The 27,536-nt window shown below is 45.5% G+C and overlaps 1 protein-coding gene across 5 annotated transcripts; it reads left to right on the top strand.

The window, feature by feature from the left end:
• The first annotated feature begins 857 nt into the window (after nt 1–857).
• PABPC1L (poly(A) binding protein cytoplasmic 1 like) lies at nt 858–26,685 on the top strand. 5 transcript variants are annotated; one of them, XM_077335481.1, is made up of 16 exons: nt 858–1,858; nt 4,993–5,204; nt 6,326–6,523; nt 7,709–7,820; nt 9,524–9,663; nt 9,906–10,000; nt 10,575–10,712; nt 13,149–13,244; nt 14,951–15,217; nt 16,289–16,379; nt 16,604–16,717; nt 18,145–18,284; nt 19,529–19,622; nt 24,215–24,345; nt 25,264–25,371; nt 26,441–26,685. In XM_077335481.1, exons 2-15 carry the CDS (start codon nt 5,012–5,014, stop codon nt 25,345–25,347), a joined length of 1,893 nt encoding a protein of 630 aa, XP_077191596.1. In that variant the 5' UTR covers nt 858–1,858; nt 4,993–5,011; the 3' UTR covers nt 25,348–25,371; nt 26,441–26,685. The 5 variants fall into 5 exon arrangements, with proteins under 5 accessions (XP_077191596.1, XP_077191597.1, XP_077191598.1 ...); XM_077335482.1 differs by lacking the exon at nt 858–1,858 and adding an exon at nt 1,884–2,387 and having other exon boundaries at nt 25,264–25,356; XM_077335480.1 differs by lacking the exon at nt 858–1,858 and adding an exon at nt 1,885–2,380.
• Nucleotides 26,686–27,536: the final 851 nt, after the last annotated feature.

The raw sequence follows: 27,536 nt of genomic DNA, 5'->3' as shown, positions 1-27,536 counted from the left end.
GCTAGGAAAATAAGATCTAAATTGTGAAACCCGATTGAAAACACCCTAATCATGTTTTTTTTCTAATATTGTTCGGTCTGTGTAATTTTATACTACCATGTAGGGACCCATTTGACAACTTTTAAATCCTTTTTGTTTATCAGTTTTATATTCCAATTTTAATTGATTTTGTACACAACGGTTAATTTGTTTGAAATGGCCAGTGGCCGATCAATAAACTGCACTGAATTGGCCATTAGAGCCATCCTCATAGGCATGGCAAGGAGATGGGATCATTCGACATCAAAAGGAACCCTCCCTCTTTTTTCACTAGTGGAAAAGCTGGTTGGATCCAACTCATTGTAACATGGAACTAAAAAGCCTTTAAACCACACTTGGTATACTTCTCCCATAATCAAATATTTAAGTTTAAGTATTTGTTGCTAGTGAAAGATGGAAATCAACACGAGAGACTTTTATTAAAACGTGTTTAGAAAAAGAAGAGTTGGTTTTTATACCCCACATTTCACTGCCTGAAGGAGTCTCAAAGCAGCTTACAATTGCCTTCCCTTCCTCTCCCCAGAACAGACACCCTGTGAGGTAGGTGAGACTGAGAGAGCCCTGCTCTTACTGCTCCTCAGAACTGCTTTATCAGGTCACCCAGCTGGCTGCATGTGGCGAAGCAGGGAATCAAACCTGGCTCTCCAGATTAGAAGCCACTGCTCTTAACCACCACACCACACACTACTCAATAGAATGATACTGCTGAAATGGGGGGGGGGGAGAAAGACTGGAAACTTCTTTGAGGGGCAGGTAGGGAGGCCAGGTTGCCCATGTTGTACCTACAGGCTTCTGCTGCTACTTGATGGGGGGAGACACGCTGATTTCACAGACCAGACCTCCTTCTGGAGGCCTCTTTATCCCCCAAGTGTTTTGGGATGTCAACATTGAAGTGAATCCTCAAGTTTTCCCTGGGAGGAAATGGCAGCTTTGGATAGTGGGATGTGGGGTATATATAAAGTCTAAGAGAAACTCAAGTCCTATATTGACATGAAATCCCTGTTGAGTTCCCACCCTCACACCTCACCACTTCAGGCGCTGCTTGAAGAAATATCCCAAACTGGAGTTGGCAAGTCATCCAAAACTGCTCCTGTGGGTTGGTGCATCCCCCAGGAATCAAGGGTGGTGGTGGTATGGCATGCTGCAGAGAGAAGGAGGGAGGAGAGATTAGAAGCAAGGGCTTCCTGTGCACCATCTAGTAGTGTGAGCTTCTTCCATTTGCAGAAGAGTTTGTGCAGGTGAGATGAACCGAAAGCCCTCTGCTGCATCCTATCAGTGTATCTGGCTCCCCGATATTGGAATTTTATTTTTTAATGTCATGGGGCCCATATCATCTCCCAGTGTACATAATGAGGAAATAAGTACTTTATTTACCATGTTTCTCTTTGGAAATATATGCACAAACTTAAACCAGATTTAAATGCCAAATGGAAAGTGGTCCTGAAGTATGCTCTTGGCCAGGTACATGGGCAGAGAATTTTAACAGTACACATTGGTCTTGAATGGAAGGTCACAGCTTTAAGTGAAACTTGAATCCCACTAAGTCTGCCTTTAAAATGTAAAACCACTCAAAAGTAACTCTAGGAGTAGTAGGCTCATTGCTAAAACAAGTGCTCTACTTATAGCTTACGCTTTTCATTTGTTAAAAACCTTTTGTTTACATTATTTATAGACGTCCTTTCTCACTGGGACCCCAAGTAGATTGCAAAGTCAATACAATCAACATTAACATCTGCAGTCAAGAATAATAAGTAGAATGCCCACTTTTCATTACCCAAAGCAGCTTACCTTCCTCCCCCTACAACAGATACCGTGTGAGGTAGGTGAGGCTGAGAGAGCCCTGAGAGAACTGTGATTAGCCCAAGGTCAGCTGCATGTGGAGGAGTGAGGAATCAAACTCAGTTTTTCAGATTAGAGTTGGCTGCTCTTAACCATTACACCACACTGGCACAATGAAATCAGATTTGGTTTGTAGAACCCTCCAGAAACCTTGAAAAACAGAACTGAAGTTAACCATGAGTGTTAACATGACTCATGAAGTGATACAAGATTACTTCCAATTTACAGTAAAAATGGATAACCACTCCAACCTCATTGAGATAGTTGGCTGCTCTCATCTTCCCCTGTAACTTGTCCCTGGAAGAGACAAAGGAGATGTTGCAAGTAGGTCTGGAGTATCCCCTGGGGCTGAGCAAGTGGAGGTGCTCTCAGGAAGTGGTGGCCACGCCTGCTGGTCTGCCAGAGGAAGGGGTGGGGCTTGGCACTGGGAGAGCTTCTCCCACATTAAGGAGCATCTGGTGGGGAGGCAAGCTTTTGCAGCTCATCTTTCCCAGAGCCGCATGTGAGTGGTGAGTTGGCCTAGCCAGCTGCTGGAGGGGCTGGGGTGAAGGAGAAGGCCTCAGAAGAAATTCTCATTCTGCAGGGAGCTTGAATTTCAAAGCAACGTTATTTGGAAGACTGTGGCATTTGGTTTAGTGGGATTTGTTTCTGAGAAAATGTGTGCAGGATTGTCTCTTAAGGAAAGAAGCTCCAAAGGCTGGTCAAAAGTTCCTAAAATCTCCCTAAGTGGTCTTTAACAGACCAACAGCACCTTTAAGACCAACAAAGATGTATTCAAGGCATGAGCTTTCGAGTGCATGCACTCTTCCTCAAAAGCTCACACCTTAAATAAATATTTGTTGGTCTTAAAGGTGCTATTGGACTCTAGTTTTGTTGTGCTACTTCAGACCAACATGGCTCCCCACTTGAATCTATGCTCTAAGCGTGTTTGTGTGAAGTGATCCCATTGTTGTATCTATCCTTTAAGGGAGTATTTTGTCCCAATGCTATTTTGTTTCTTCCCTTTTTCTTTCCTTCTCACCGTTTTACTGTGCTAGAGAGCTTCCTTCTGGCCCTGGGTAGTGTCAGAGGGTCTTTCTCTTAAGAGAATGGTTGGGAAGGGGAGGGATGACAAAGCACCATAACTCCTCTAAGGCAGGGGTGTAGTCAACCTCCAGATGTCCATGGACTACAATTCCCATGAGCCCCTGCCAGCAAATGCTGGCAGGGGCTCATGGGAATTGTAGTCCATGGGCATTTGAAGGACCACAGGTTGACTACCCCTGCTCTAAGGAATGAGCTCGTCACGGGTGAAGCTTAGAAACTGCAAAAGGCGCTGGGTCACAAATGTGCACCTGCATGGAGTCCAACCACAGCAGCTCATTGATGTATCTTGGCAGAGGCTGTCTGGGCCCTCAAATAGAGGAAGCCCATTCTTTGGGCTTGGATCTTTGAATCGCAGGTGCCAAGAACTGAACCCACAACTTCCTCCAAGTGGAACAAATGCATTGATACTGATTCTCATAGCTTCCTTGGGGGGGGGGTCCTCCCCCATGTGCTGCTTTCGACTGGAGCAGGAAAGATATGAGATGCGTTGTGAGCTGATTCGTGAGGTGGGCAGCACTTATCCAGGCTTTCTCCGAAGTTCTTTCTGGGTTAATTAACCTGTCAGACGAAGGCTCTGAGCAAAGAGAGCGGCTTCTGACAAATAGTTTTCTCTCTGGGAGCAAAGTGCAACAAAGGATTTTGGGGGGGTAATGGCTTCCTTCAATGGCAAAATAGGCTTCTGGAGTGATGTGTTCACAGGGAATGGTAATTCCAGAGCTGGAATTCCATGCCAGACACTAGAAGGGGTTCTGAATCAGTTTGCTGTGTAGGTCAGATACGTTTTCAGTTCTAATTCTAGTGTGGTTTGGAGAAATGCACGAAGGCACAGAGTTTATATAACTGGGCTAATTAAACTGAGGATTTGACTTTCTGCAAGGCGGCCTGATAAGTTCCTCTTGCACGACAGGCTGCTGTGCAAACCTTTTGAGAGCAGAAGCAAAGAAATGCTTTCCTTTTTGTTTAAGCGTTGATATGGTTTGGTCAGAGCTGGTCAGCCGTAGATTCTGAAGTCTGTGGACATCACCAGTTGGATGACTGAGCTCAGATGCAGGAAAAGAACCACTGAGGATCCTGGACTGTTCTCTTTTCCTGCTGATTCATACCTTGAGTGTGTGAGAGTTAGCCCTTGCTTGAGATAGTTAGGGTGGCAGGCTCTGGGGTTGGAAATATTTGGAGAGTGGGGAGGGGGTGTCCTGAGGGAGGGCAGGGATTGAGGAAGTGAAGGACTTCCATGGGCTGCAATGCCTTTGAGTCCACCTCCCAAAGCGGCCATCTTCTCCAGGTGAACTGATCTCTGTCGCCTGGAGATCACTTGTAATCCTAGAAGATCTTCAGCTACCGCCTGGAGTTGGCAACCCCAGATAAAGGGTTGTGGAAAAGAGCATTCAGATTTTATTTTTTGTGGTCAACTTGTTCTGGTTAAGACCTGAAGCAGTCTTTAAACGAATTGAAGGAGAGCTATTTCCGTTACAAAAAAAAGATATTGATATGCTCCTCTTTTCCTTACCCAAAGCAGCTTACAACATCCAGTTAGATTCAAGTGGGTAGCCGTGTTGGTCTGAAGCAGCACAACAAAATATAATCAGAGTGGCACCTTTAAGACCAACAAAATTTATTCAAGACGTGAGCTTTCTGAGGAAGAGTGCTTGTACTCGAAAGTTCATGCCTTGAATAAATCTTTGTTGGTCTTAAAGGTGCCACTGGACTCTGATTTTGTTTTATTTAACATCCAGTCAGTTAGGTTAGGCTGAACATATGTGACTAGCTTAAGGTCACACACTGAACTTGGGGTTTTGAAGCCACACTCCCAGTCCCTTGTCCAATGCTTTGACCACTACGCCCCACTCATTTGAATAAGGTTCTACTCATGCCAGCTGTCCCCCCCCCCCACTGCACAGTTGTCAATCTTCACCTTAGCAACTCCAGGGGGTTAAGCAACATATGACTCCAAGACCTATTTGGGTGTGTGTGAAGTTATCCCAGTGTTGTATCTCATGGCAGTAACTAAGTTTTGCTTCGCTCCCAAAGTTAAACTGCATGATTGACCATGAATGCTAGTGGTCCCGGATACCCCTTAGCCTCTCTCTATGTGGGCGATTTACACACGGATGTGACTGAAGCTATGTTGTATGAGAAATTCTCACCTGCTGGCCCAATCATGTCCATCAGAGTTTGTCGAGATGTTGCCACACGTCGATCTCTGGGTTATGCGTACATAAACTTTCAGCAGCCTGCGGATGGTAAGTCACATCTCAAGTATTATGCCGAGTAAATAGTTTTAGGGTTTTTCTGAGGATATTTAAGATTCTTTGGGAGAAAAGGAGGTTTTTACTAGAGAGAAATGCAACTAGAACACTGCTGGGATATCAAGTAATCTCAAGGGGCCTTGCATTTTTTTCATTTTAATTCCAGATTGCTAGCTTTTGTATTGTTTGGAATGCAAAAGGTTATTTGCTGGCTTACAAGCTGATTTTTGGTATCTGCGATATCACTGTACATACCACACCAATGTAATAGTAAGCCCCACCTATCAGGCTCACCAACCCACTGTGATTATTGTTCATCACCAAACCATAGTTCTATGTTACATACGGATTTGTGGTTCAGCAACCTTTTAAAATTCAGAGCTAGAGATCAGCAAATGGCATAATGGAAATAACTGAAATACTGAAAACATACAACTACATCTTACTGGTCACTGGCATATTAGTTAACCTTCTTCAGCCCAACCTTCTTAAGCTTCTTCAGCCCAAACTCTGACCATTTTGGGAGTTAGAAAGTGCCACACAAGAAGTCTTTGGCATAATATAAACAAGAACACCCTGTGTTTCTTTATTAAAGCACTTGCATAAACTTTGTGCATGGTTTGCAATTGGGTTATGACAAGGGTTCACCATTATCACTCCCCTTTCTGTAAAGCATCTCTTTAAAAGCCCTTCGGTCCCATAAAAATCTCTTTTGCCACTCCCTTCACACCCATTTTATCCTAACATTCCACCTACTCCTCCAATGGACCTTCACTTAAAGCTTTCTTTCTTTTCTTTTTTTTAGGGTTGTACTGGATTCAGTATTAAACCCCATTTGCCTCTATCTAGACCCATATGTTCCAGACTCCTGATCTATCTGAACCCACAATTTTCAGGAATATCTTCTAGATTAGAAGCCAGATTTGGTTGTAATAAATCCCTAAATTTATCCTGTTATTGTAAAAGCTGTTGTGAATAGTCATTGGTAGCAAACTGGATGCTCACGCAGGCATACCTTTTTGAAAGTATAGGTGCTAGGCTGTATGTTAGTTCTTTCTTTCTTTCCAGTTTTGTGTTCTACCTGTGTGCAAATGGATATGCTTATTCCCTGCCAGCTGAGCGGGCCTTGGACACCATGAACTTTGAAGTGATAAAAGGCCGGCCGATTCGCATTATGTGGTCCCAGCGTGACCCAGGACTTAGGAAATCTGGTGTTGGGAACATCTTCATCAAGAATCTGGATGATTCCATTGATAACAAAGCCTTGTATGATACATTCTCAGCCTTTGGGAATATCCTTTCTTGCAAGGTAGGTATGCTATTGGCAGAAGTAACATATTTGGGTTGCTCTCTCAAGTTGTCAATACAGTGTTTTTGGCAGCCTAAAAGATGTAGAGACCCAACACCTTGTATTGCTTGATATCATTTGGTGAGTCGCATTGTGAAAGGTCACCCGATAACACTTAATGGGTTTTACTTGTAGTGCATACCCAGTTATTGCCTTTCATCTGGGCAACAGGCATTAGTTATTTGATCCGAAGCAGACTTAGACCCTTCAAAGCGGGACTTAGAAGGATGTAACTGTGCTTAGGGATTGCAGAATTGCTCTCCTCAGCATCTTTTCTTGGGGTGGAGTGGGGTGAAAGGAGAATAGCCAAGGCTTCTCCAACCACATTGTGAAACAGTTCCTCAGGTTACCAAGCAAATTCTCCTCTACTGCAGTCAGATGCCCAGGCCATCACTCTTGACTCAAGAGCCAAGCCCCAGCATCTCCTCAGGGGCCACTTGGATAGATTCTTCACCTAGGGATGGCAGCCACCAGGTAGGACTTGGGGATCCCCAGAATTAAAGCTCATCTCTAGATTACAGGTATCAAATTCCACTAGGGAAGGTGGATTCTTTGGAGGGTGGACTCTATGGCATTATACCCACTAAGGTCCATGTCCTGCCCAGGCTCCAACCCCAAATCTCCAGAGGTTTCCCAGCCTGAATCTGGCAACTATGCATTCGTGCGCACACACACACAAACACATACATTCCCTGCCATGAACCTGGCAAGCCTAACTTAACCAACAATGGGTCATTACTATTAGTTCACTAGTTGTGTTTTCTTATGGTTAGTTTTCACGAGGAACTAGTGGGTGACCCATTGCTTGTGCTGCAGTGCTGAATGACCCCTGCAGTGCGGGCCTGTAGCACCAGGGGGGGAGGGGGGGTCCCGGCTTATTCCAGGTCCACTTTCACTTCCCGGTCCGCTCTGCTTTGGCGCTAAGATTCGTTCATCTCCACTGGGGAGAGCTTCCTCCGTTCTTTAAAGTCAACAGGATTTTGGCCAACCTGGGTAAGCCCCATTTTTAAGGTTACATGTCTTTAGTATTTAGCAGATGGGCAAGTAAAATGTGGTGGTAAGAGGGACAGGCACTGGTCCCTTTCATTTCCAAGTGCCTGGGGGCTTTCTTTACCTTTTCCTCTCCTTGCTTCCCCACATCAACAGGTAGTTTGTGATGAGAATGGATCCCGGGGCTACGGCTTTGTCCACTTTGAGACCCAAGAGGCGGCAAACAAAGCGATTGAAACGATGAATGGGATGCTGCTGAATGATCGCAAGGTGTAAGTGGAGACACTTGGAAGTGGGCTTCCATAGGGCATTCAGAAGTGCCCAATCAGAGTTACTTGGAAATTGAATCTTAGGACAAGTTAGTGGAAGGTGCTATCAATTGCAGAAATGTTGCCATCCTCATCCCACGCATATTGGATAATGTCCTCTCAATGTGCTTTTGCAGCTGGCTTTCCGTGTGTGAAACAGGAAGAGCTGCTTCTAAAGTGTCTAAAGAAAGCCAGTTTGGTGTAGTGGTTAGGAGCGCGGACTTCTAATCTGGCAAGCTGGGTTTGATTCCCTGCTCCTCCCCCACATGCAGCCAGCTGGGTGACCTTGGGCTCAACACAGCACTGATAAACTTCTGACTGAGCAGGAATATCAGGGCTCTCTCAGTCTCAACTGCCCTACAGGGTGTCTGTTGTGGGGAGAGGAAAGGGAAGGCAACTGTAAGCCGCTTTGAGAGTCCTTCGGGTAGGGAAAAGCGGCATATAAGAGCCAACTCTTCTTCTTCTTGAAAGTGTATTATCCAATGTGAGCTGAATGAGGCCTCCATTGACCCCTACTGACCCACAGAATGCTGATTTGTGTGTGGGGGGGACTAATTGGCTTCAGCCACCTCCTGCCCCAAGTAGAAAAGTCTCTTAATTTGTTAAATGCTGAGAAGCACAATAATTTAATCTTAAGCTAAAATAGAAAATAGTCTACAGAGTCATTTGCATTCACTCTTTTGACTTACGCATGAGGACAGAAAGACCTGTGATGCCTCCATCATGGGGGTTGATCTGATGCTGACTTCTGTAGCTTTTAGGAGGGTCAGCAACTCAGCACACCTGGGACTTCCTGCAGCTGGGCCACAATTGAATCTGAGTCCTTCAATCTTCAGTGTCCTGGTTCTCTGCTTGCTGCATTGCTAGGAGAGGAGTTTGTTCTGCTAGAATTCATTTTGACTGTCTGATGCAAATGTATTTTATATTAGGTGCTTGGATGGATGTATAGCCAACATGGTGCAGTAGTTAAGAGCAGTGGCTTCTAATCTGGTGAGCCAGGTTTGATTCGCTGCTTTACCATATGCAGCCAATTGGGTGACCTTGGGCTATTCACAGTCCTGATAGTGCTGTTCTCACAGAGCAGTCCTGTCAGAGCTCTCTCAGCCCCACCTACCTCGCAGGGTGTCCATTGTGGGGGAGGAAGGAAAGACGATTGTGAGCTGCTTTGAGATGCCTTTGGGCAGTGAAAAGCGGGGTATAAGTATCAACTCTTCTTCTATAGCAGGCATCTGGATCCCTGAGTTTGAAAGTCTAGAGCAGGGGTAGTCAACCTGTGGTCCTCCAGAGGTTCATGGACTACAATTCCCATGAGCCTCTGCTGGCAGGGGCTCATGGGAATTGTAGTCCATGAATATCTGGAGGACCGCAGGTTGACTACCCCTGATCTAGAGAACTACTCCTGCATTTCTCCAGGCTTTCACACTTGGCTTTCCATAGTTCCTTTGAACCTCATCAAGGAGCAGTTTGCCATTTGCAATTCCTGCTAATGCTGCATAGCATTGTGATTGGGGGTGGGTGGGGGGTAAGCTGCTCCATGGAAGGGGCCATACAGGCCATCTAGTCCAACCCCCTGCTCAACGCAGGATTAGCCCTAAGCATCCTAAAGCAATGCTTGACGCTCACAAGTGTTACAAAGCGGTTTTACGGGACTTCCTTTCTCTTCGTAGGTTTGTCGGCCATTTTAAATCTCGTCGGGAACGTGAGGCGGAATTTGGAGCCCGGGTGATGGAGTTCACCAATGTCTACATCAAGAACTTTGGAGAGGACATGAATGACGACAGGCTGCAGGAAATATTTTCAAAATATGGTAAGTACAGCCTTTAAAGTTGCGGGCAATGAGCTTAAACAGAAGAAGCGAGAGAATCTGAAGACACTGCCCTGGGAGCCAAGAATTGTTCTGCAGGATTTTTGAATCCCCTGGGCTCTCCGGCTACCCTGAGGTTCGAAGAAACCCCAAAGCGAGGTCTGTGGGACTTACAGGAACGTTCTTTGTGGTCCAGCCTCCCTTTGCTGGTGGTCAGCCTGGCGTAAGGCTTGTTTTCCTTCCAGGGAGGACCCTGAGTGTCAAGGTCATGATGGACAGCGCAGGCTGCTCAAAAGGCTTTGGATTTGTCAACTTTGAAAAACATGAAGATGCTCAGAAGGCAAGGCAATCTCCCTGTTGAAAACGCAGTTGGTCTTTGGGGGGGGTCTAAATACTCACCTAGGCCTCTTATTCCCATTAAACAGTGTTTCTAGTTGGTAAGGCTGGGCTTATCAGAGGGAAAGTCTCTCTTTGGGTAATTAAGATTAATCAGGATGAGCTTTTGGGTCCCGTGCCTTTTCATAGGCAGAAGGGTTGTCAGTGTTATTTATTTAGGAGTTCCTGTCCCACTTTCCTCCTTGTTGGGGGAGTCAGAGTGCCTTACAGAGAAACAGAAAAATGTAATTTAGACAAATAGCAATAAGTAATACACCATACCTGCACTCAGTCTTAGGCCTGCCTGAAGTTCACCAGGTACGAGATGTTAGCCATGGGCCAGAGGCCCTTGTCCTGAGCTGAAAGCTCCTGGCTCTGCCTGTGCCCAGGCTTTAATACCTACAGTAGAGGGGGAGCAGAAACACAGATGAAGAAGAGTTGGATTTTGGGAGATGCTCATGATCTGTAGAGGTGGGAAAGCGGAAACTGTGATTTCTTCCTGCACACGATCCATTTCTTGATGCCCTGTCTCTTGGCAGGCTGTCGAAGACATGAATGGGAAGGAGGTCAATGGACGGATGCTGTACGTGGGCAGGGCCCAGAAGAGGGTGGAGCGTCAGAGTGAACTGAAGCGCAGATTTGAGCAAATGAAGCAGGAAAGAGTGAGCAGATACCAGGTAACAGAAAAGGAAGGCAAGATGCCCAGAATTCTGTACCTGTCTTCATTAAAAGGGCAGATTCTGCCGGTGAGATGCAGCTGCTAGAGTGGACTAGGATCTTGGAGAACTGGGTTCAAGTCCTCCCTGTACCGTGGAAGCTAACTGAATGAGGTGCCAGCTGTGCACTGGCAAACTCTAGGAGTTTTTGGCAGAGCCTTCAGAAGGGAACTTCATTGATGTGAAGACATCATCACTACCCTTCATTCGAGGATTTCCCCAATCCCTATGATAAATATCATAGAGATTGGAGAAATTCCTAGAAGAGGATGGGCACAGCAACTGGAAGTGACATGACCGTTTCTCCAGCTGCTGAAGCAGGGGAAAGACAGCAGGGCAGGAGATTGCTTGCCATGGTCGACAACTCGGTAAGCCTACCATTGGATGACCTTGAATAAGTCACTCTCTGATTCAGCCTAAGTTACAAGGTGGTGGCTGTGAGGGTAAAGAGGGAGGATGGGAGAGAACCATCAATGCCACCCGAGCTCCTAATAACAATGTGTTCAAGAAATATATTCATTTCCAAAGTAACTGCAGGATCGATGCATGGAATCCTTGACTCTTCTCTTCTACGATTCTTAATTGACTGATGGGGCAACTGCTTTGGACTTGCTGTTCTTACCAGCATGCCAGAAACAAAGATGCATCATGGCGGCATTCAGGACTGATCCTACTGTGGTGATCAATGAAATTCACTGATTTAAGTGGTGGGTTTGGGGGAGGGGTATATTTAAAACAAGCACATACAACCCCATGAGAACTATGTCTTTAGGTGGCCAACTGTTGACAGATGGATCTGTTGCATCTTACCATATTTTCCAGCAGTGCTGCAGGACTGAGACCTGTTAGGCAGAGACTGGTTCTCAGTCAGCATCTTGTTAATGAAGGGCATAGAAAGAGCCAAATTTAAAGAGGCAAAGATCGAGATAGGTGCTAGCCCAGACTTGTCAGAGCTTGGAAGCTAAGCCAAGTATTGGGTGGTCAGTACTTGGAGGGGGGACTACCATGGAAGGCTAAGAGCTGCTATGCAGAGGGAAGCAATGGCCTCTGCTCATTCCTGGCCTTGAAAATGCCATGAGGTGGGAAGGTCCTGGGGCCACCACAAGTTGATGGTGACTTCATAGCGTTCCTTACCTTTATTTTCAGCAATTACTGGTGCAGGATAAGGGTAATCGATGTGTGATATTGTAAGTCAAAGCACGGGTCAGTCACTCTTCCAGGCAACGTGACGCTGTAAAATGCATCATTCCTTGGTGCCATTGTTGTCTACCAGATGGACTGGAAGGCAGGATGTCAGTAATGCATTTGGTGAGATTCTCTTGCTGCCTCTTCCTTTCTGGTGAATTGTGAATTATAGCAGCATCCCTGAGGCAGTGGCAGGGAGAGCAAGCAGGATCCAGCTCTCTAAGCCGCTTGCAGATCACAAGTGCTGCTTAAAGGAGAGTTAGTGCCAGTATATCCCTAAGGCATTCGGGCCCACATGCTGGAAGAATGCATTGTCTACCTTTGACGAGGTAGGTGTGCTCCCAAAGCAAATTAAACCAATAGGCAAAAGGTTGTGTCTTCTTGAGATTTATTAAATCCTAAATAATTCTGCAACCTGAACGGGGTCCCAGGTATTCAATCCCACTTTCTATTGCTTCTTCAGTGGTTGCAGTTGTAGTCTTAGTATAACATCATATAACATAATCAGTATTACAGGTACAGGATATCACATAGGCAATAGCTCTTAACTGAAGAGCTATTGCCTATGCGATTATCCTGTACCTGTAATACAATTGCAACCACTGAAGAAGCAATAGAAAGCAGGATTGAATACCTGGGACGCCGTTCTGGTTGCAGAATTATTTAGGATTTAATAAATCTCAAGAAGACACAGCCTTTTGCCCTATTGGTTTTGTTTGCTGTGGGTGTATTTCTACAAGAAACCAATGATGTTTCTTCATTTGGACTGAGGTTGGTGTGCTGGCAGATAATAGGGGGAGGAGGAAGGAATTATGATCGGTCGCCTAACATGAGCAAGCCAGTCCTCGGCAGTGTGGCCAGTGCTTTAGGAATCAACCTTGGGCTGGCTTGGTGACTGTGCCTGTCTGGCAGGTGATGAGCTATGTTTGCGGCCCTCTCTTGTACGTCTGGCCACAGCAGTGCTGTGCTGCTTGAGCAATGAGTAACATGCAAAAAGGTTAGGTGAGCCACATCTGGCACATGTACCAGCAGTTCTGCATGTCTGCTGTGCCTTCTTAGAGCAAGGCATTTGAAAAAATGTGCTGAACTCCGAATGTGTTCCATAAGGCAGAGTGTTCGGCCTTGGTGATGTTTGACTCCTTTCCATCACTGTGATTTTATGTGGATCACGAGTATGAACACTGAGGAACTCCTTTACCTCTTTACTTTTAGGGAGTGAACTTGTATGTAAAGAACCTGGATGATGGAATTGATGATGAACGACTAAGGAAGGAATTCTCACCCTACGGAACCATCACTAGTGCCAAGGTCAGATAGGCATTTAGCAGGTGTCTTTGTGCCATTTAAATATGGAGACAGAGGCTGATTCTGCACTTTGTTTTTCCCATTGTGGACCCTGCTGAATTCAGGTCGATTTGAACTTGGGTCTTCCTCTATTCCCCCCTCCCTATTGAAACAGAAAGTGTTCTGCACTTTATTGGGGAAGCTCCGAATGGGGAGGGGTGCCAATTGCAGTAGGCATCTCTTCCTTTTCTTGAATGGGGGTGGATTGGAGACAGCAGAGGAGAGGGAAATAACAGGAGGCAAATCTCTGCTGAGAGAAGTTAGGGCTTCTGGAGCGCAGTCACTTTAAGCTGATTTGGCTCCCCTTGTAGGGAGAAGGGCAGAGTATAAATGGAGTAAAATAAATGAACCCTAGTATTTCATGTGCAGGAATTTCTTTTTTCTTGTGCAGAGTTCCCCGAGTCCCTACCTGGCCTGAAATGGTATATTCTGGGATCAAATTTATCATCTTATCTATTTGCACAAATTAGGCCTTAGGATGTTCCAGGACTTGCTGTTCTCTCCGACCATGATCAATTCTCCTGGAGAAGAATGGATCATCGTAACCATTGTGTTGTAACCTGCCACAAGTGGCAGGGAGTGGTGGGCAACAAATCAAATAAATAATAGTAATAAATAATAATATTGTACCCACTAAGGTCCTTCTCCTCCCCAGGCTCTATCTCCATATTCCAGAAGTTTCCCAACCCGGATTTAGCAACCAAAGGCTTGAATTCAAGACTTTCAGATAGGGTGGTCAGCCACCTGGTGGGAGATCTCCCAGAATTACAACATACTCCATGGGTCAGTTCCTCTGGAGGAAATGGCAGCTTTGGAGGATGGACTATGGAGAATGGACTATGGCCAAACTGTGGCACTCTGAATATCCCTGGACTACAATTTCCGTGAGCTCCTGCCAGTGCTTATTCCTGTGCTGGCAGGGTCTCATGGGAATTGTAGTCCAGGGACATCTGCAGGGCCACAGTTTGGCCAACCATGGACTATGGCATCCCCTACTGTCCACCTTATTGTCTCCAAACTCCATCATCCTCCCTGTACCAAAGTTTCCAGGAATTTCCCACCCCATAATTGACAAACCTGCTTTCAAGTTATAAGAGTTTAACTGTTTTCAGGACTTCATATTTTTGATATAAAGCTAGAGGAACAGGGGACAGACTGCCTTTATTAGTTAATAGAAGTCCATGTGAGACTACTGACAAATTCTACAAGTACCAAATCAGGAAATGGCAAACTGCATGATTTGTTAGACTGTGGCAATTGCTTACTGAAAGCATATACTGACCTAAGTCAACTTTTCTGGGAATACTAAATCAGTGTATCTCTAAGTACTCAGCTGCTGGGAGGGGCAACCATGGGGTAAGATGTGCAATTAGATAGCTTTAGGTATTGGGTTGTATGGTCTTACAGTGGTGGCCCCCTTCTAATGATGATGTTTACTTAAAATGAACAGCTGCAGACAGCTTTTTTTTCTTGCCGACTTTGCATTGAAAAGTACATGAACTGTACAAGGCCCTTTCTTAGCCTAGGGCTACATGAATGAGTGTGTGAGTGTATACAGTAAAGCTGCCAACTGGTCCCTCTATTCCCTTGATGTCTGTCTCTCTCTGCCTGTGCCCTGCAGGTAGAAGTATCATGCGCTCAGTGGACTTTGTTCTGATCTTTAATTTTAGGTGATGACAGAGGGTGGACACAGCAAAGGTTTTGGGTTTGTATGTTTTTCCTCCCCAGAAGAGGCTACAAAGGCGGTGACTGAAATGAATGGCCGGATTGTCAGTACCAAGCCTTTGTATGTCGCCCTTGCTCAAAGGAAAGAGGAAAGGAAAGCTATTCTCACCAACCAATATATGCAGAGACTGGCCACCATGAGGGCCTTGCCTGGGCCGCTCCTCTGCTCCTTTCAGCCTCCGGCAGGCTACTTCCTACCCTCCATCCCACAGGTGAGTTCCTTCTGGTATCTGCTGCTATAAAAGCAGGCTGTATGGTGCCAGTTGCAGTCACGGTGGTGTGAACAAAGATGGCTGCATAAAGCTTTCTTTAAGAGAATTTGCAGCATCACAGGATGAAACAGGCTTCTTAACTGAATAATGTCAGTGGAACTACTTCTAGCACCTCAGAGCACAATAAGAACATAAGAAGATCCATTCCCCTGAACCATGTGGAAGTGTATTTTTTAAGTTCACAAGTTACTTTCAGACAGTTCTTTAAAAGTTGGAAACTGTGTGTCCTCCCAGGTTAATTTCATGTCAACCAATCTGCTTTTTTGACATTTCAAATCCTATAATTTTGCTGTCTCAATATCGTACCGGTGAAAGTGCATTAAGAAAAACCTGCATTTTCCTCTGAAGCTTTTCAAAGTCCTCCACCTGCTACTTTTCCCACTTTAAAGTACCTGATGTGTGTGATCTGTCTTACTTTCATCTTATCTTTTCTCTAAGAAGCTTCTCCTATTTTACAACAACTGTGTGAGACAGGTTAGGCTGATTGGGAATAGCTATTTATATCCTGCTTTGGTTCGTAGGAGGGACCCAAAATGGCTTGCCAACTTTCTTTCCCCCTCCATTTTATCCTCACAGCCCTGTGAGGTTGCCCAGGCTATGGGTAGCTGGCCCAGGGTCACCCAGCAAACATCCTGCCTGAGTAGTGATTCAAAGCTGGTTCTCCCGGATCCAAGGCCTACACTTTAATCGTTACAATATGCAGACTCTTGCAACATGAGATGAGTTCACTGGGTGAGCCTCATAGCTGAGCAGTTATGCCCAGTCCTGTGTTCTAACCCAGGGTCCTGATTGTGGTGCCCATGGGTGCTATGGTACCCGCGGACTCCTTTCCTGGCATCCATTTTGTTGCTGGCTCTGCCTCCTGTGGCAGCCATTTTGTGTCAGAATTCCAAAGGTACCCACAGGCTAAAAAGGCTGGAGACCCCTGTTCTAACCAATACACAATGCTTTCTGTGAGAAGAGTCTTCCTATGTTTATTACCAACTGTACAACATCCCCTTATTTTTGTAGCCACAAACCAGAGCTGCATTCTACAGTCCCAGCCCGGTTGCCCCTGTTCGGCCTGCCCCGCGATGGAATGCACAACCCTCCAGGCCTCCATGTGAGTTAAACATTTGGCTGTGTGAGTGTGGAAATGGGCAGAGCTCTCTCTTGGCATGGTGCTTTCTTCCTCACACTGGAATCAAGATATCACTGCACTGAGGAATGCACGGGCTGCAGGACCTTTCTCTGCTCAGGCATGTGGAATAGAGGACTCGATACAGCTCCAAGACAGAGGAGCTTGCCGGTGATGGCATTTAACATCTTTAGCATCCTTTCACACAGCCACCCCGGTCCTGAGAACTAACGCACCCCCGAGGCGCCTGCTGTCTAACATCAGCACCATGAGGCAAGCATCCACCCAAGCTCCACGGGTACCACACCATGCTCAGAGAGTGGGTGAGTAAGGAACTGGGGACAGCCTGGTTATAATCGAGCATGCGACTGGAGGCACCTGCTGATTCTGCTCCCTCCTTCCACTGAATATTCTCGGCTTCACACATCATGGTCTCCGGTGGGCATCTTCAGGAGGACATGGGGAAATTCAAAGTAAACAGCTAGAGCCTGGTGGGATGTAGCCAGATAGTTTCCTTTCTTTAGAATACAAGAATCTCTTGAGTGCAGGTCCAAGACTGACCCAATAAGTTTTTTCAGGTCAAATGCACAGGATGCTATTAATGATCTATTAAAGATGGTTCCGGAGGTCCATTGTGATCTGTCTAGGCAACGGAACCCTGGGCAGAGCTGTGCAACTATTATAAGGTGACCAGATTTTAACATTGGTAAAGTAGGACACCATTGACCGGGGAGGGGATTCTTGATTAAAAATTTGGTCTATATGGAGCAACAAAAAGTTTCATAGAATGCATAGAATGCAAAAATAATATTGTTATATATATTTTTTAATTTCAACTTAAGTACAATTTGCCAGTTAGCCCCAGATGTACCTCCAAAAGTGGGACAATCTGGTCACCTTAAACTATTAGGGCCTGATTTTGATAGGAGTCTTGAAGGCATAAGATGCATGAACTTCAATTGAGGATGTAGCTGAGAGCTGGGAAGGGGGGGGAGGGAGGCTCTGTCTCTTTTGGCTCTTGCTCTGTCTCTTTTGGCGAGCGAGAGGTGCTTAAGGTGTCTTAAAGTGCCTTTGTTTATTTTGCTCCATATATATGAATGGGGGATCATTACTTTAACTCTGAGACACTTGTTGATGGCTGGTTTTGTGTAATTTGAATCTTGGAATGAGACTAGTTCGCTCCAGTTGACACATTAGAGAGCAGGATCTGGAGTCCTCACTCTGCGGAACTGTCAGATGTGCACTGTGGGTTGGCCGTGTTGCTGAGTGTTCTGTTCCCAATCTAGATTGGGACCCTGGCACACACAGTCAAGGGGCCTTTGCCTTCTCTCCTATTCTGTTTTCCTTCCCTGAAATGGGCCTGGAGGTGGGATTTGACTTGTTGGAGAGACCCACATATATCCCAGGGAATGGGGGTAACCTGGATGGGCCAAATGAGGTTTTTGGTCAGAGGAATGGCACAGGGTGGATGGAAGGTGGAAGCCCCTTTTCCATGTGCATTGTTGTGCCAACCCATTGCGTTGAGGTTCCAAGTGAGCCTGCCACACATCTGACTGCTCTTCAGGGTGAGGACGCCAAACCCAATCTGTGTTTTCTGTAATGTATTCGTTTTATATTTCTTGCACGATGACATCTTTGGCTTCAAGCCTGCAAAAGTGGTGTGGAGCCTTAGGACTGAATGCAGATTGCGATGGAAATTGTCCCAATCTTTTCTGGCCAGCCTTTTAAATGGCTTCTGTTTTCATTCCAGCCAACATAGGAACCCAGACCATCGGTGCCCGGGCACCCACCTCGCCAACTTTCTCCCGGAGTATCTCTCAGTACAAGTACTCCCCAGTGGTGAGGAACGTCCAACCCTTAGGCACTGTGACGCCCATATCAATGCAGCAGGTAACACCCCAGGACAGTACTACCACCGTCTTCAACAGAGTGCATAAGGTTACAGAGGCCATGTTTTCTTGAACAGGCAAGACTTTTGTATTCATGTCTTTTAGCCTATGAATCCCTACACAAAGGCTATGTGAACGATTTGGTCACAGACATGGTGCTACTCAGAGTGTGGATATCCATGACCATTCTAGGATTGCGTAACTGCTATATCCTGATTATATGCTGGCTTTCATAAACTATAAAACCATAAGGTACTTTCCCCCCACTATGACTAGCGTAAGGGAAGGAGAATTCCTTCTTTTGTTCTTGTGAGAACCTTAGATACAGCCAGATAAGTTAATGCCAGAGTAGCTGTGCAAAATTGTAAAGAGCTGCACATGGAATTAGAATTGCTGTCTTCACGAAGGGAATGAGACCTTTGCTTCGGGGGTCGTCAACCCCCGGGCCGCGCCTGCCTCCCCCCCCCCCCACAGCGATAAGGAAGGGAAGAGGCAGGTGCAGCTGGTGGTAAAAACGCGCATGCGTGTGGCACCCGGGCCGTCGGCTTTTCCCTCACCCCCGGAGGCGGTCCCTGACCTCAGAAAGGTTGGGGACCGCTGCTTTACTTCACATTCACTGAACAATGTTAGCTTAGTGGCCCAGTTAGGGTTCTTTTGCCCAGCCCCAGTTAATCACACTGAGAGAAAAACCTTTTTTATATTTTTATTGCAGAAGAAATATAGACACAGGGGAGTTCCCAAATCTGAGCAGAGAACAATAGGATTGCATAGTGTTAAATACCCTGTTCTTGGAGGTTGGAAAAAATGATGCCCCTTGCAGGATGAACCAATAGGCTGGGGCCTGTACCTGCCCACTCCACCTCCTGAGAACACCCTATAGCCATTATAGTCACTTTCCCGGAACTGCTGACAGGTCCAAAAAGCTGCTCTCATGCTCCCCCCCCCCAGTAGTGACACACACTTCTTCCATTTCTCTAGCCTTGAGATAAGAACTATCTCAGCTATATCATAAATTTTGGTTTTGTGAGAGAGCATATCAAAAACTACATTTCAGAGAGAAACAGGCCGTTTTCTCTGCCTGGTAAGAACCAAAGACTTGAACCAGAACAGACCAGGATGTAGAATTATACCCAATCCCCAATAACTGTATGATCAATCAGAAGGCTGCAATCATTTTCTTTACCACCTGGCCATCAAGGATTCCTGTTTTTTTGGATATGATTTTTTTACTTGGATTCTTCCTAGGTCATAGAGCCAGCTGTTCATATCCATGGGCAGGAGCCATTGACAGCATCCATGTTGGCTGCAGCCCCACCACAGGAGCAGAAACAAATGCTTGGTGAGTGGAGCGTGTTGTCCTATACTACAGGGGAGGATAGACTTTGTTTCTGGGAACTATGTCACAAAATGGCAGCTTGTGATGCTGCAACTTTATTATTGCTTAGATACAGGCCTGCATTCATTAGATTCTGCATTGGAAAACCATGATGCAAGTTGAGTCCCCTTCATGTCTGCTTCCTTTAGGTCAGGGGTAGTCAACCTGTGGTCCTCCTGATGTTCATGGACTACAATTCCCATGAGCCCCTACCAGCAAATGCTTATGGGAATTGTAGTCCATGAACATCTGGAGGACCACAAGTTGACTACCCCTGCTTTTAGGTCTTTGAAAAGCACTGTAGTCACTTGCTTTACTATCTATGTTTGGTGTAGTGGTTAGGAGCGTGGACTTCTAATCTGGCATGCCAGGTTCGATTCTGCGCTCCCCCACATGCAACCAGCTGGGTAACCTTGGGCTCACCACGGCACTGATAAAACTGTTCTGACCGAGCAGTGATATCAGGGCTCTCTCAGCCTCACCCTCCCCATGGGGTGTCTGTCGTGGGGAGAGGAAAGGGAAGGTGAATGTAAGCCGCTTTGAGCCACCTTCGGGTAGGGAAAAGCGGCACATAAGAACCAACTCTCGAGGTTCAAAGCAGCTTGCAATAAGAGTTTAAAAGTTTTTCCATTAAAATAAAAAATAAAATAGCAAACCATTGTGCCCTTCTGCACCCATATTAATGCCATAAATTTTAAACTGATGTACTGGTAATTCTCTTTGGGGAAGTTTTTTTTTTTTTTTTAACTCTCGGGATCTCCTGCAGAGAATATTTCCAACCCACAGATTACATCTTCCAGGGCTCTCTGGGGATGGCCATAGCTGTTCAATTATACAACAGATGTAAACATGCATTGCAGATATTCCCTTGGTCTATTAGTTGTCCTTATGGAAGATTGTGTTGCCCTGCGAGCTCTTAACTGGGTCAAAGAGTTTAGAAGAGACTGAGCTTTCAGATCTCCTGGCATCTTTTAAAGGTAGATTCCTGACGTTCTCTGCCTCCAATCAGGAGACTGTAGGGTGGGACTTCTAGCCCTGCTTTGATTAGTTTATTGGCATCCCCCCCCCCAAAAAAAAGTGCTGTTACTAGTCCGAATTTCCTACATTTAAAAAAATTGGATAGCCAAATTATGGGGGCTTGCAGGGCTGCAGAACTTTTCTGCGAACAATTGTAGTGCCTTGGGAAACAAATCAGCCTGGTTCTCAGCAAGGAGGAAAGCCCTGTTTACCATAAATAGGTAAAAATCATCAGCGGGTAACATATTTATTTATTTGTTTATTTATTTATTTGATTTATATCCCGCCGCTCCCCAAGGACTCGTGGCAGTTTACAATTAATTAAAACCCTAATAAGAACCTGTAACAATAAAATCAGAACCTCTTGTGGCACAGAGTGGTAAGGCAGCAGACATGCAATCTGAAAGCTTTGCCCATGAGCCTGGGAGTTTGATCCCAGCAGCCAGCTCAAGGTTGACTCAGCCTTCCATCCTTCCGAGGTTGGTAAAATGAGTACCCAGCTTGCTGGGGGGTAAACGGTAATGACCGGGGAAGGCACTGGCAAACCACCCCGTATTGAGTCTGCCATGAAAACGCTAGAGGGCGTCACCCCAAGGGTCAGACATGACCTGGTCCTTGCACAGGGGATACCTTTACCTTTACCTTTAACAATAAAATAATCTTGCATAAAACCATCAATCAGTAAGAAAATCTGGCAGAAAACCTCGTCCCAATTTAGTCCCATTTTATCTCAAGAGGGGAGGGAAAAAGAAGAAGAGAAGGAAGGGAGAGGGGGCTGATGGAATACGCTACCACCGCTTCTATGGGGGGGCACCGATCTACCTGGCCACCCAGCCTCACCCGTAGACCTGGCGGAAGAGCTCCATTTTGCAGGCCCTGCAGAAAGCCGAAAGCTCCTAAAACAAATAGCAGGAACTGTAGAAAGAGGGTGTTCTAGGTAGGGACCTCCAGCCTCCAGGTTGGGCCTGGAGATGTCCAAGTGTTCGTTCATTCGTTCGTCTGTCCAATTTATAAATTGCATTACAGCTAATCTCTGGACTACATAGATTGCTTATTTATTTAAAACGTTTATTTTACTTCTGGAAAAAAAGATGGACTGTATGGCATTAGATCCTATACTCTCAGGCTGTACCCTAAAATCTCCAGGCTTTTCTGAACCCATAGTTGGCAACTCCAGTTCTAGGACAGTTCCACTGCACCAATGACTGCACAAGCTCAACCAAGAAGTAGCAATCGCACAATTGATCTTAAATAATGTGTGTGTGTGTGTGGGGGGCAAATGCTGAAAGAACAAGCTGAATTCTTGCATCATACTAATTGTCTCTTGAAGTATTTTGCTTGTAATGTGGGTCAGCAGTGTTATCTGGTTTCATCTCTCAGTCTTGGCGGGTTTCCACTTTTGCCCTCTGCTGTGTACTTTTGCTGAATCTCTCCCTGATGAGCCCCTGCTCCCCCTCCCCCTTTCATAATCCTGTAAGACAAAACCCAAGCATTGCAGGGAGAGAGGCCGGAGTCAAGCTATTGGTGTGTCCATTGTGACCTTTTCAGTCCGTTTTTGGTAGGATGAAAGCAAAAGGGGAAAAGAGATCCCAACTACTACAATGAATGTCGGGGAGATGAAATATTATCAGAATGCTAGAAGTGGTCATCCAATTACATCACTTGACAAAGAGGAAAAGGCAGGAAGATCAACCCCTCACAAACTGGTGGTAGAGAGTATCATCTCCCACTGTAGTTGAGGATGCAGAGACTAGATGAGTAAGATTATGCCATCATTGTTGCTACCATGACCAATTGGTCACTAACTATTGTAATTTTATTGTTATCGTTGGATTTTAGGGGATGGGGTTATGTAAGCCACCTCGAGCCTTCGGGGGGAGGCGGGATATAAATACAATAATAATAATAATAATAATAATAATAATGTGGTTGTTCTGTTTGCAGACATAGTGAAGACACACTATGCTTGAATACACTTGTGGCATTCCTAGTATAAGATGTAGAAATGCAACAAGATTGCTTAGGTGTCCAACAGGTTAATCTGCACCAATTGGCTACAGTAACCAAAAATTGGATATTGGGGGGGGGGTGTCTTTATATTTGGGGTAGGGTATTAGGAGCAAGCAATTAGGGTGGCTTTATCATGCTTTTTGCCTCATTGTGGGAAACACCGAATTCTGATTTGATCTAATCCTTCAAGAGTTATGTTCTTAAAGGAGGTAGGCCTGTTTAATCTCTGAGTAGCAGTGAAAGTGGTCTCCAGCTATTTGTGCCAGTGAATTGGGGTCATGATTCACACCCTTTGCCTTATGGCAGTGTTAAAATTCTTTTGGATTTGCTTGCTCAGGTTGGTGATGTGATGCAGGCTTCTTCTGCAGAAGGAAATGGATGCTGCTCCATGAATATCTTCAGATTTTTCAAAAAGGCCTTGAGACTTGGGGGAACTATTGGCAAAGCTCAGCATGTGTTTGAATCAGCCTTCCCTTTGGACAGCCCAAGCTGATATGTAGTTCAATATCTGGTGCATCCATATGGATGCTAGTATTCCTGGACATCCTAATTAACTTCCATGGTTTTAAATGTCATCTTTGTCTTTAGGAACATCTGAAATGTGTTTACACATTTGTAGAAGGTCTCATGTAGCTTCCTCCCCCCCTACTCATAGACTACTTCCTAGGACATCTCTGTTCTCATATTGTATGGAAACTAGTATTTATTTCTCTTGCAGTATGTGAGCAGAATGTGTAAGAAGCCTGGTACTGAATCTATTGCAGATTATAGTGGCATTACAGAGAATGCTTGTTTGCTTGACTTATGCCACACTAAACATCCAGTGCCCTATATAAATCTCTGGCAATTACGAGAGGGGCCATAGCTTGACAGGCAGAAGGTCCGCGGTTCAATCCCTAACATATCCAGTTGAAGGGTCAGGGAATAGGTGATATGGAAGAGGTTTTCCTGAGACCCTGGAGAGATTTTGCCAGTCTAAGGAGACATTGCTTGACCTTGAGGGGACCAACAGTCTGATTCAGTATAAGGCAACTTCATAGATTCGTATAGAAGTGTGTGTGTGTGTTTTCCACAACCCCTTTTCACAGGGACCATCTTGTTCCGTCCTCAGCTTAGATTTGAGGCTAGCTACCATTCTTTCCTGGGTGGGAGGAGCACGATATGGAAAAGTGCATTATAGAACAAATGGTGCTTTAAGGAGGCAGAAGCAAGAGTATAAATCACATGATGTAGACTTGATCAATGTAGACAATTGATCATATCACATGGCCAGAACAGTGCCTACTCAAGGGCAGTTTAATGGAATGCCCTTCCACAGCAACCTGTGTTTCTCATTCCTCAGTTGTGTTGTTTTCCGATGCTCAGGTGTGGTAGCTGAAGCAATGTGGAGGTTGAGAACCTGGTTCTCTTCCCAGGTTGATATGCAGGAGCTGAAAGATGGGGCTGTTGCCTTTTCTGCTTAATTTTAAGAGGCAAGGGTTTCCATGCCATGAGTGTGACCAATGGGTTGTCCTTTTTGTTCTGTGCAGGTGAACGCCTCTACCCACTAATTCATGCAATGCACCCTTCACTGGCTGGGAAGATCACAGGCATGCTGCTGGAGATAGATAATTCTGAGCTGCTGCTTTTGCTGGAGTCACCAGAATCTCTCCACTCTAAGGTACTAGGGAATTGTGTCCAAAATCCCCCAACTCTGAAATTTATTTGAAATTTGATTTTGATTCCTACTCTTATTTGGAGCTAATGATGGTTATGTGTATTCCCCCCCCATGTTTTTTTTGGGGGGGGGTCCTCACAACATCATTGAGAGGTGGGTTAGGTTTGGGGAGAGTGGTCAGACAATGGTCACCCGATGTGATTTATGGCACAACAAGGATTTGAACCCTGCTCTCTCCTGTCCAACGCTAGTACTCTAATCAGTACATCATAATTGCTCCCACAATGGTTTTTACTGGATTGAATTGTGCTGCATTTCTTGAATTTGCAAGTTGTATAAAATGTGCATGCCTTCCAAACATACCTTCCAGCATGTTATGACAGAATCCGGAATGCATTTGGAATTTGGGGGTGGGGGGTGGGGGGGAGTGTTTATTTGGAACTATCCAAAAGGTAAGTAAGGGTTTCTCCTCTAACAGCTTGAATCTTCACTTTGGAATTGTTCTCTTTCACACACAGCAAACATCTCTTGCCTTAATGTGTCTGCTTGCTCACTCTTCCTTGTGCAGATCTATATCTTTGTATCAAACAACTGTTTTGCTTCAATGTGGTACAAACACATGTTTCTTAAAATGAAAAACATAACATTAAAAATGACTCTGTGGTGGCAATAAGCATGCTGGTCTGGGAAAGAGGAAGGGGGGCTTTCACATGACAGATGAGAGATATTAATTTAGGGGAAAGACACTTGAGTGTGCAGGGCTTGGCTTCTTGTTTTGGCCATTCAAAGCAGCATTCCCTCTGGGTTAGCTCTGGGTAAACACGCTGAAGGAAGGGACGGAATAAGGGTTAGATCCTACATATTGTTCTGCCTGTGGTGCTTTCCTCCAGCAATGACCGTGCTGGACTTTGCTTTCCTTAGATAGAAGAAGCAGTCGCTGTCCTGCAGGCACACCAGATCTCTGAATCCAACCACAAGAGCAGCTCAGCAGCCTTCCTCCTGTGACCAAGGAAGGTATGGAAAAACCAGGTGGGCGTAAATGCATTCAGTTCCTTTCCAGCCACAGTATGGAAACTCCATAAGACCTGTTGATAGGCTTGACTGAAATACCTTTAAAACAATTTCATTAGGAGGCGCTGATCGGAATTTAGTTTCTGGATCATAAACTGTTAAGAAAACATGCAAGACAGGAACTTTGTGGCATTGTGATGGAGGAGCAATAGAGGTATCTAGCTTCAGTGGAAGTTGGGGAAGAGACATGGAGCAATGGTTGGTCAGCTTTTTCTGATGGGCAAAGCAAGTCAAAGGTTGGCAAAACTCCAACCCTTTCCACTGTGCAATCCATTTCCTTCCAGTGCTTGGAATGGAGCTGACAATGGGAACTGAGAACAGGGAATCCCCATCCCTGGCCAGGGGACTGGCAAGCCTATGTTCGCATCCACCCTGTGAGTTCGGTTTTTATTGCTGAAGGATCTTGTCTGAACGGTGGCCCATCCCTTTGGCTACCACGGGAGCTACTGAGTAGAAACAGGAAAGCAGTATATCTCAGACTGCAGCTTACAAAGAGCCACATTTACGTTCATCCCTGGCATGAGTCCTGCTCCTCTGGGAATGGCCCACTTTCTGGGGAGATGGGGTAGCTGCTGTGTTGGGAAATGGTGCTCAGAAGAGCCATAGGTGACTCCTGAGCCCCTGTGTGACTTATCACTGGTGTATACCCAATAGCCCATTTGTTCTGTTTCCTTTACGACCAAGATGAAGAAGAAGAAGAAGAAGAGTTGGTTCTTATATGCCGCTTTTCATTACCCGAAGGAGGCTCAAAGCGGCTTACAGTCGCCTTCCCATTCCTCTCCCCACAACAGACACCCTGTGGGGTGGGTGAGGCTGAGAGAGCGCTGATATCAGTGCCGTGGCGAGCCCAAGGTCACCCAGCTGGATGCATGTGGGGGAGCGCAGAATCGAACCCGGCTCGCCAGATTAGAAGTCCGCACTCCTAACCACTACACCAAACTGGCTCTTCCACAATTCAAACTTGGTGGATATTCTTATGTGCATTCTGTTTGATATTGACATTTAATGAAGTTTGTCTTTGGTGCAGGAAAACAGACAAACCTGTTCTGAGTAATGCAAAACTGAAGACGGAAAGTGGCACCATCCAAGAAGCACATCACCAATACGTTGTCAAAGCCGTCTTCTGTCTACGTACGCAGGCCCGCTTCTTGCGCAAGAATCTCACCCTGTTGTGAATTATACTTTCATTTGTGCACTTAAAAGCCACTGCGGTTTCTTTTCCCTACTGACAAATTGTATCTAGGTTTGAAATATAGAAGTATATATATCTCACCCGAGTGTTGTGCTTGGCAGCCCTAGCAGAGATGAGGGGGAACAAAATCAGTTCCCTTGGAGAAAAAGGAAACGATTGGTTGTGTTTGTTCGGGAGTTAATTTCTCAAGGCTGGTCATTTTTATTACCTTTAATCTTTAAGAAAAGAAGTAATACTGGGGCCTGCACTGATTTTTTTTTTTAATTTGTTCCTGTTGACACGATAAAGAACCATGAGCTTCACTTCATCAACCCTTTGTGTCCTTTTCTAAAAAGCTGTTCACTACAGGTCACTGTATAAATGGTATTCCCCAGTGTGCTGTAGGATAAAGCACCCCATTCCTCCTCAGATGTTAGTGGGAGAAACGAGCATGAAGCATGCTAAACTCAGTGGGGTTGCAGATGTGGCCTTTGCAACAGCTGTCCTGACTGCTTTAAAAAGAACATATTGTTCCCCAAGCCATGTTTTTCTGTACTAGTTGCCTTTGCCAGATGAGTACTTGATTTTGCATAAGGCACTGAGATGGGATTTGCCTCCTTCAGCTTGTGCAGAAGCTTCTCCTGTAAGGAATACTTAACAGTTCCAAGTAAAATGAACTTAAAAGATTTAACAGCTACAATGCAGGAATAATGGCCTGCTGGCACTTGGAAGTGTGCAGGACTAGCAAATGGTTCCTGTTCTTAGCTCAGATATTTAATGTGTAGCTTGCATTGTGTTTAAGGACATTGCAGAATATTAGCATTTTGATGAATGTGAAGGTAAATCCCTCATCCTGAAGCTGTGCAAGGGTAGAAATCCTCTCCCCTTCTGCTGGCTGAATAAGGTGGAAATGATGCTCATGTACCACAAAGGTATCTGCTCAGCCCTTACA

The sequence above is a fragment of the Paroedura picta genome, chromosome 4 (assembly GCF_049243985.1).
Source record: "Paroedura picta isolate Pp20150507F chromosome 4, Ppicta_v3.0, whole genome shotgun sequence".
NCBI classification, from domain to species: domain Eukaryota; kingdom Metazoa; phylum Chordata; class Lepidosauria; order Squamata; family Gekkonidae; genus Paroedura; species Paroedura picta.
This window is presented reverse-complemented; position numbering and strand designations above follow the sequence as displayed.

Coding starts and splice junctions, on each gene's coding strand:
- PABPC1L (XM_077335481.1), top strand. CDS start 5,012: ATGAATGCTAGTGGTCCCGGATACCCCTTAGCCTCTCTCTATGTGGGC. Junction 7,821..9,523: donor CTGCTGAATGATCGCAAGGT/GTAAGTGGAGAC, acceptor TTCTCTTCGTAG/GTTTGTCGGCCATTTTAAAT. Junction 15,218..16,288: donor TCCTACCCTCCATCCCACAG/GTGAGTTCCTTC, acceptor TTATTTTTGTAG/CCACAAACCAGAGCTGCATT.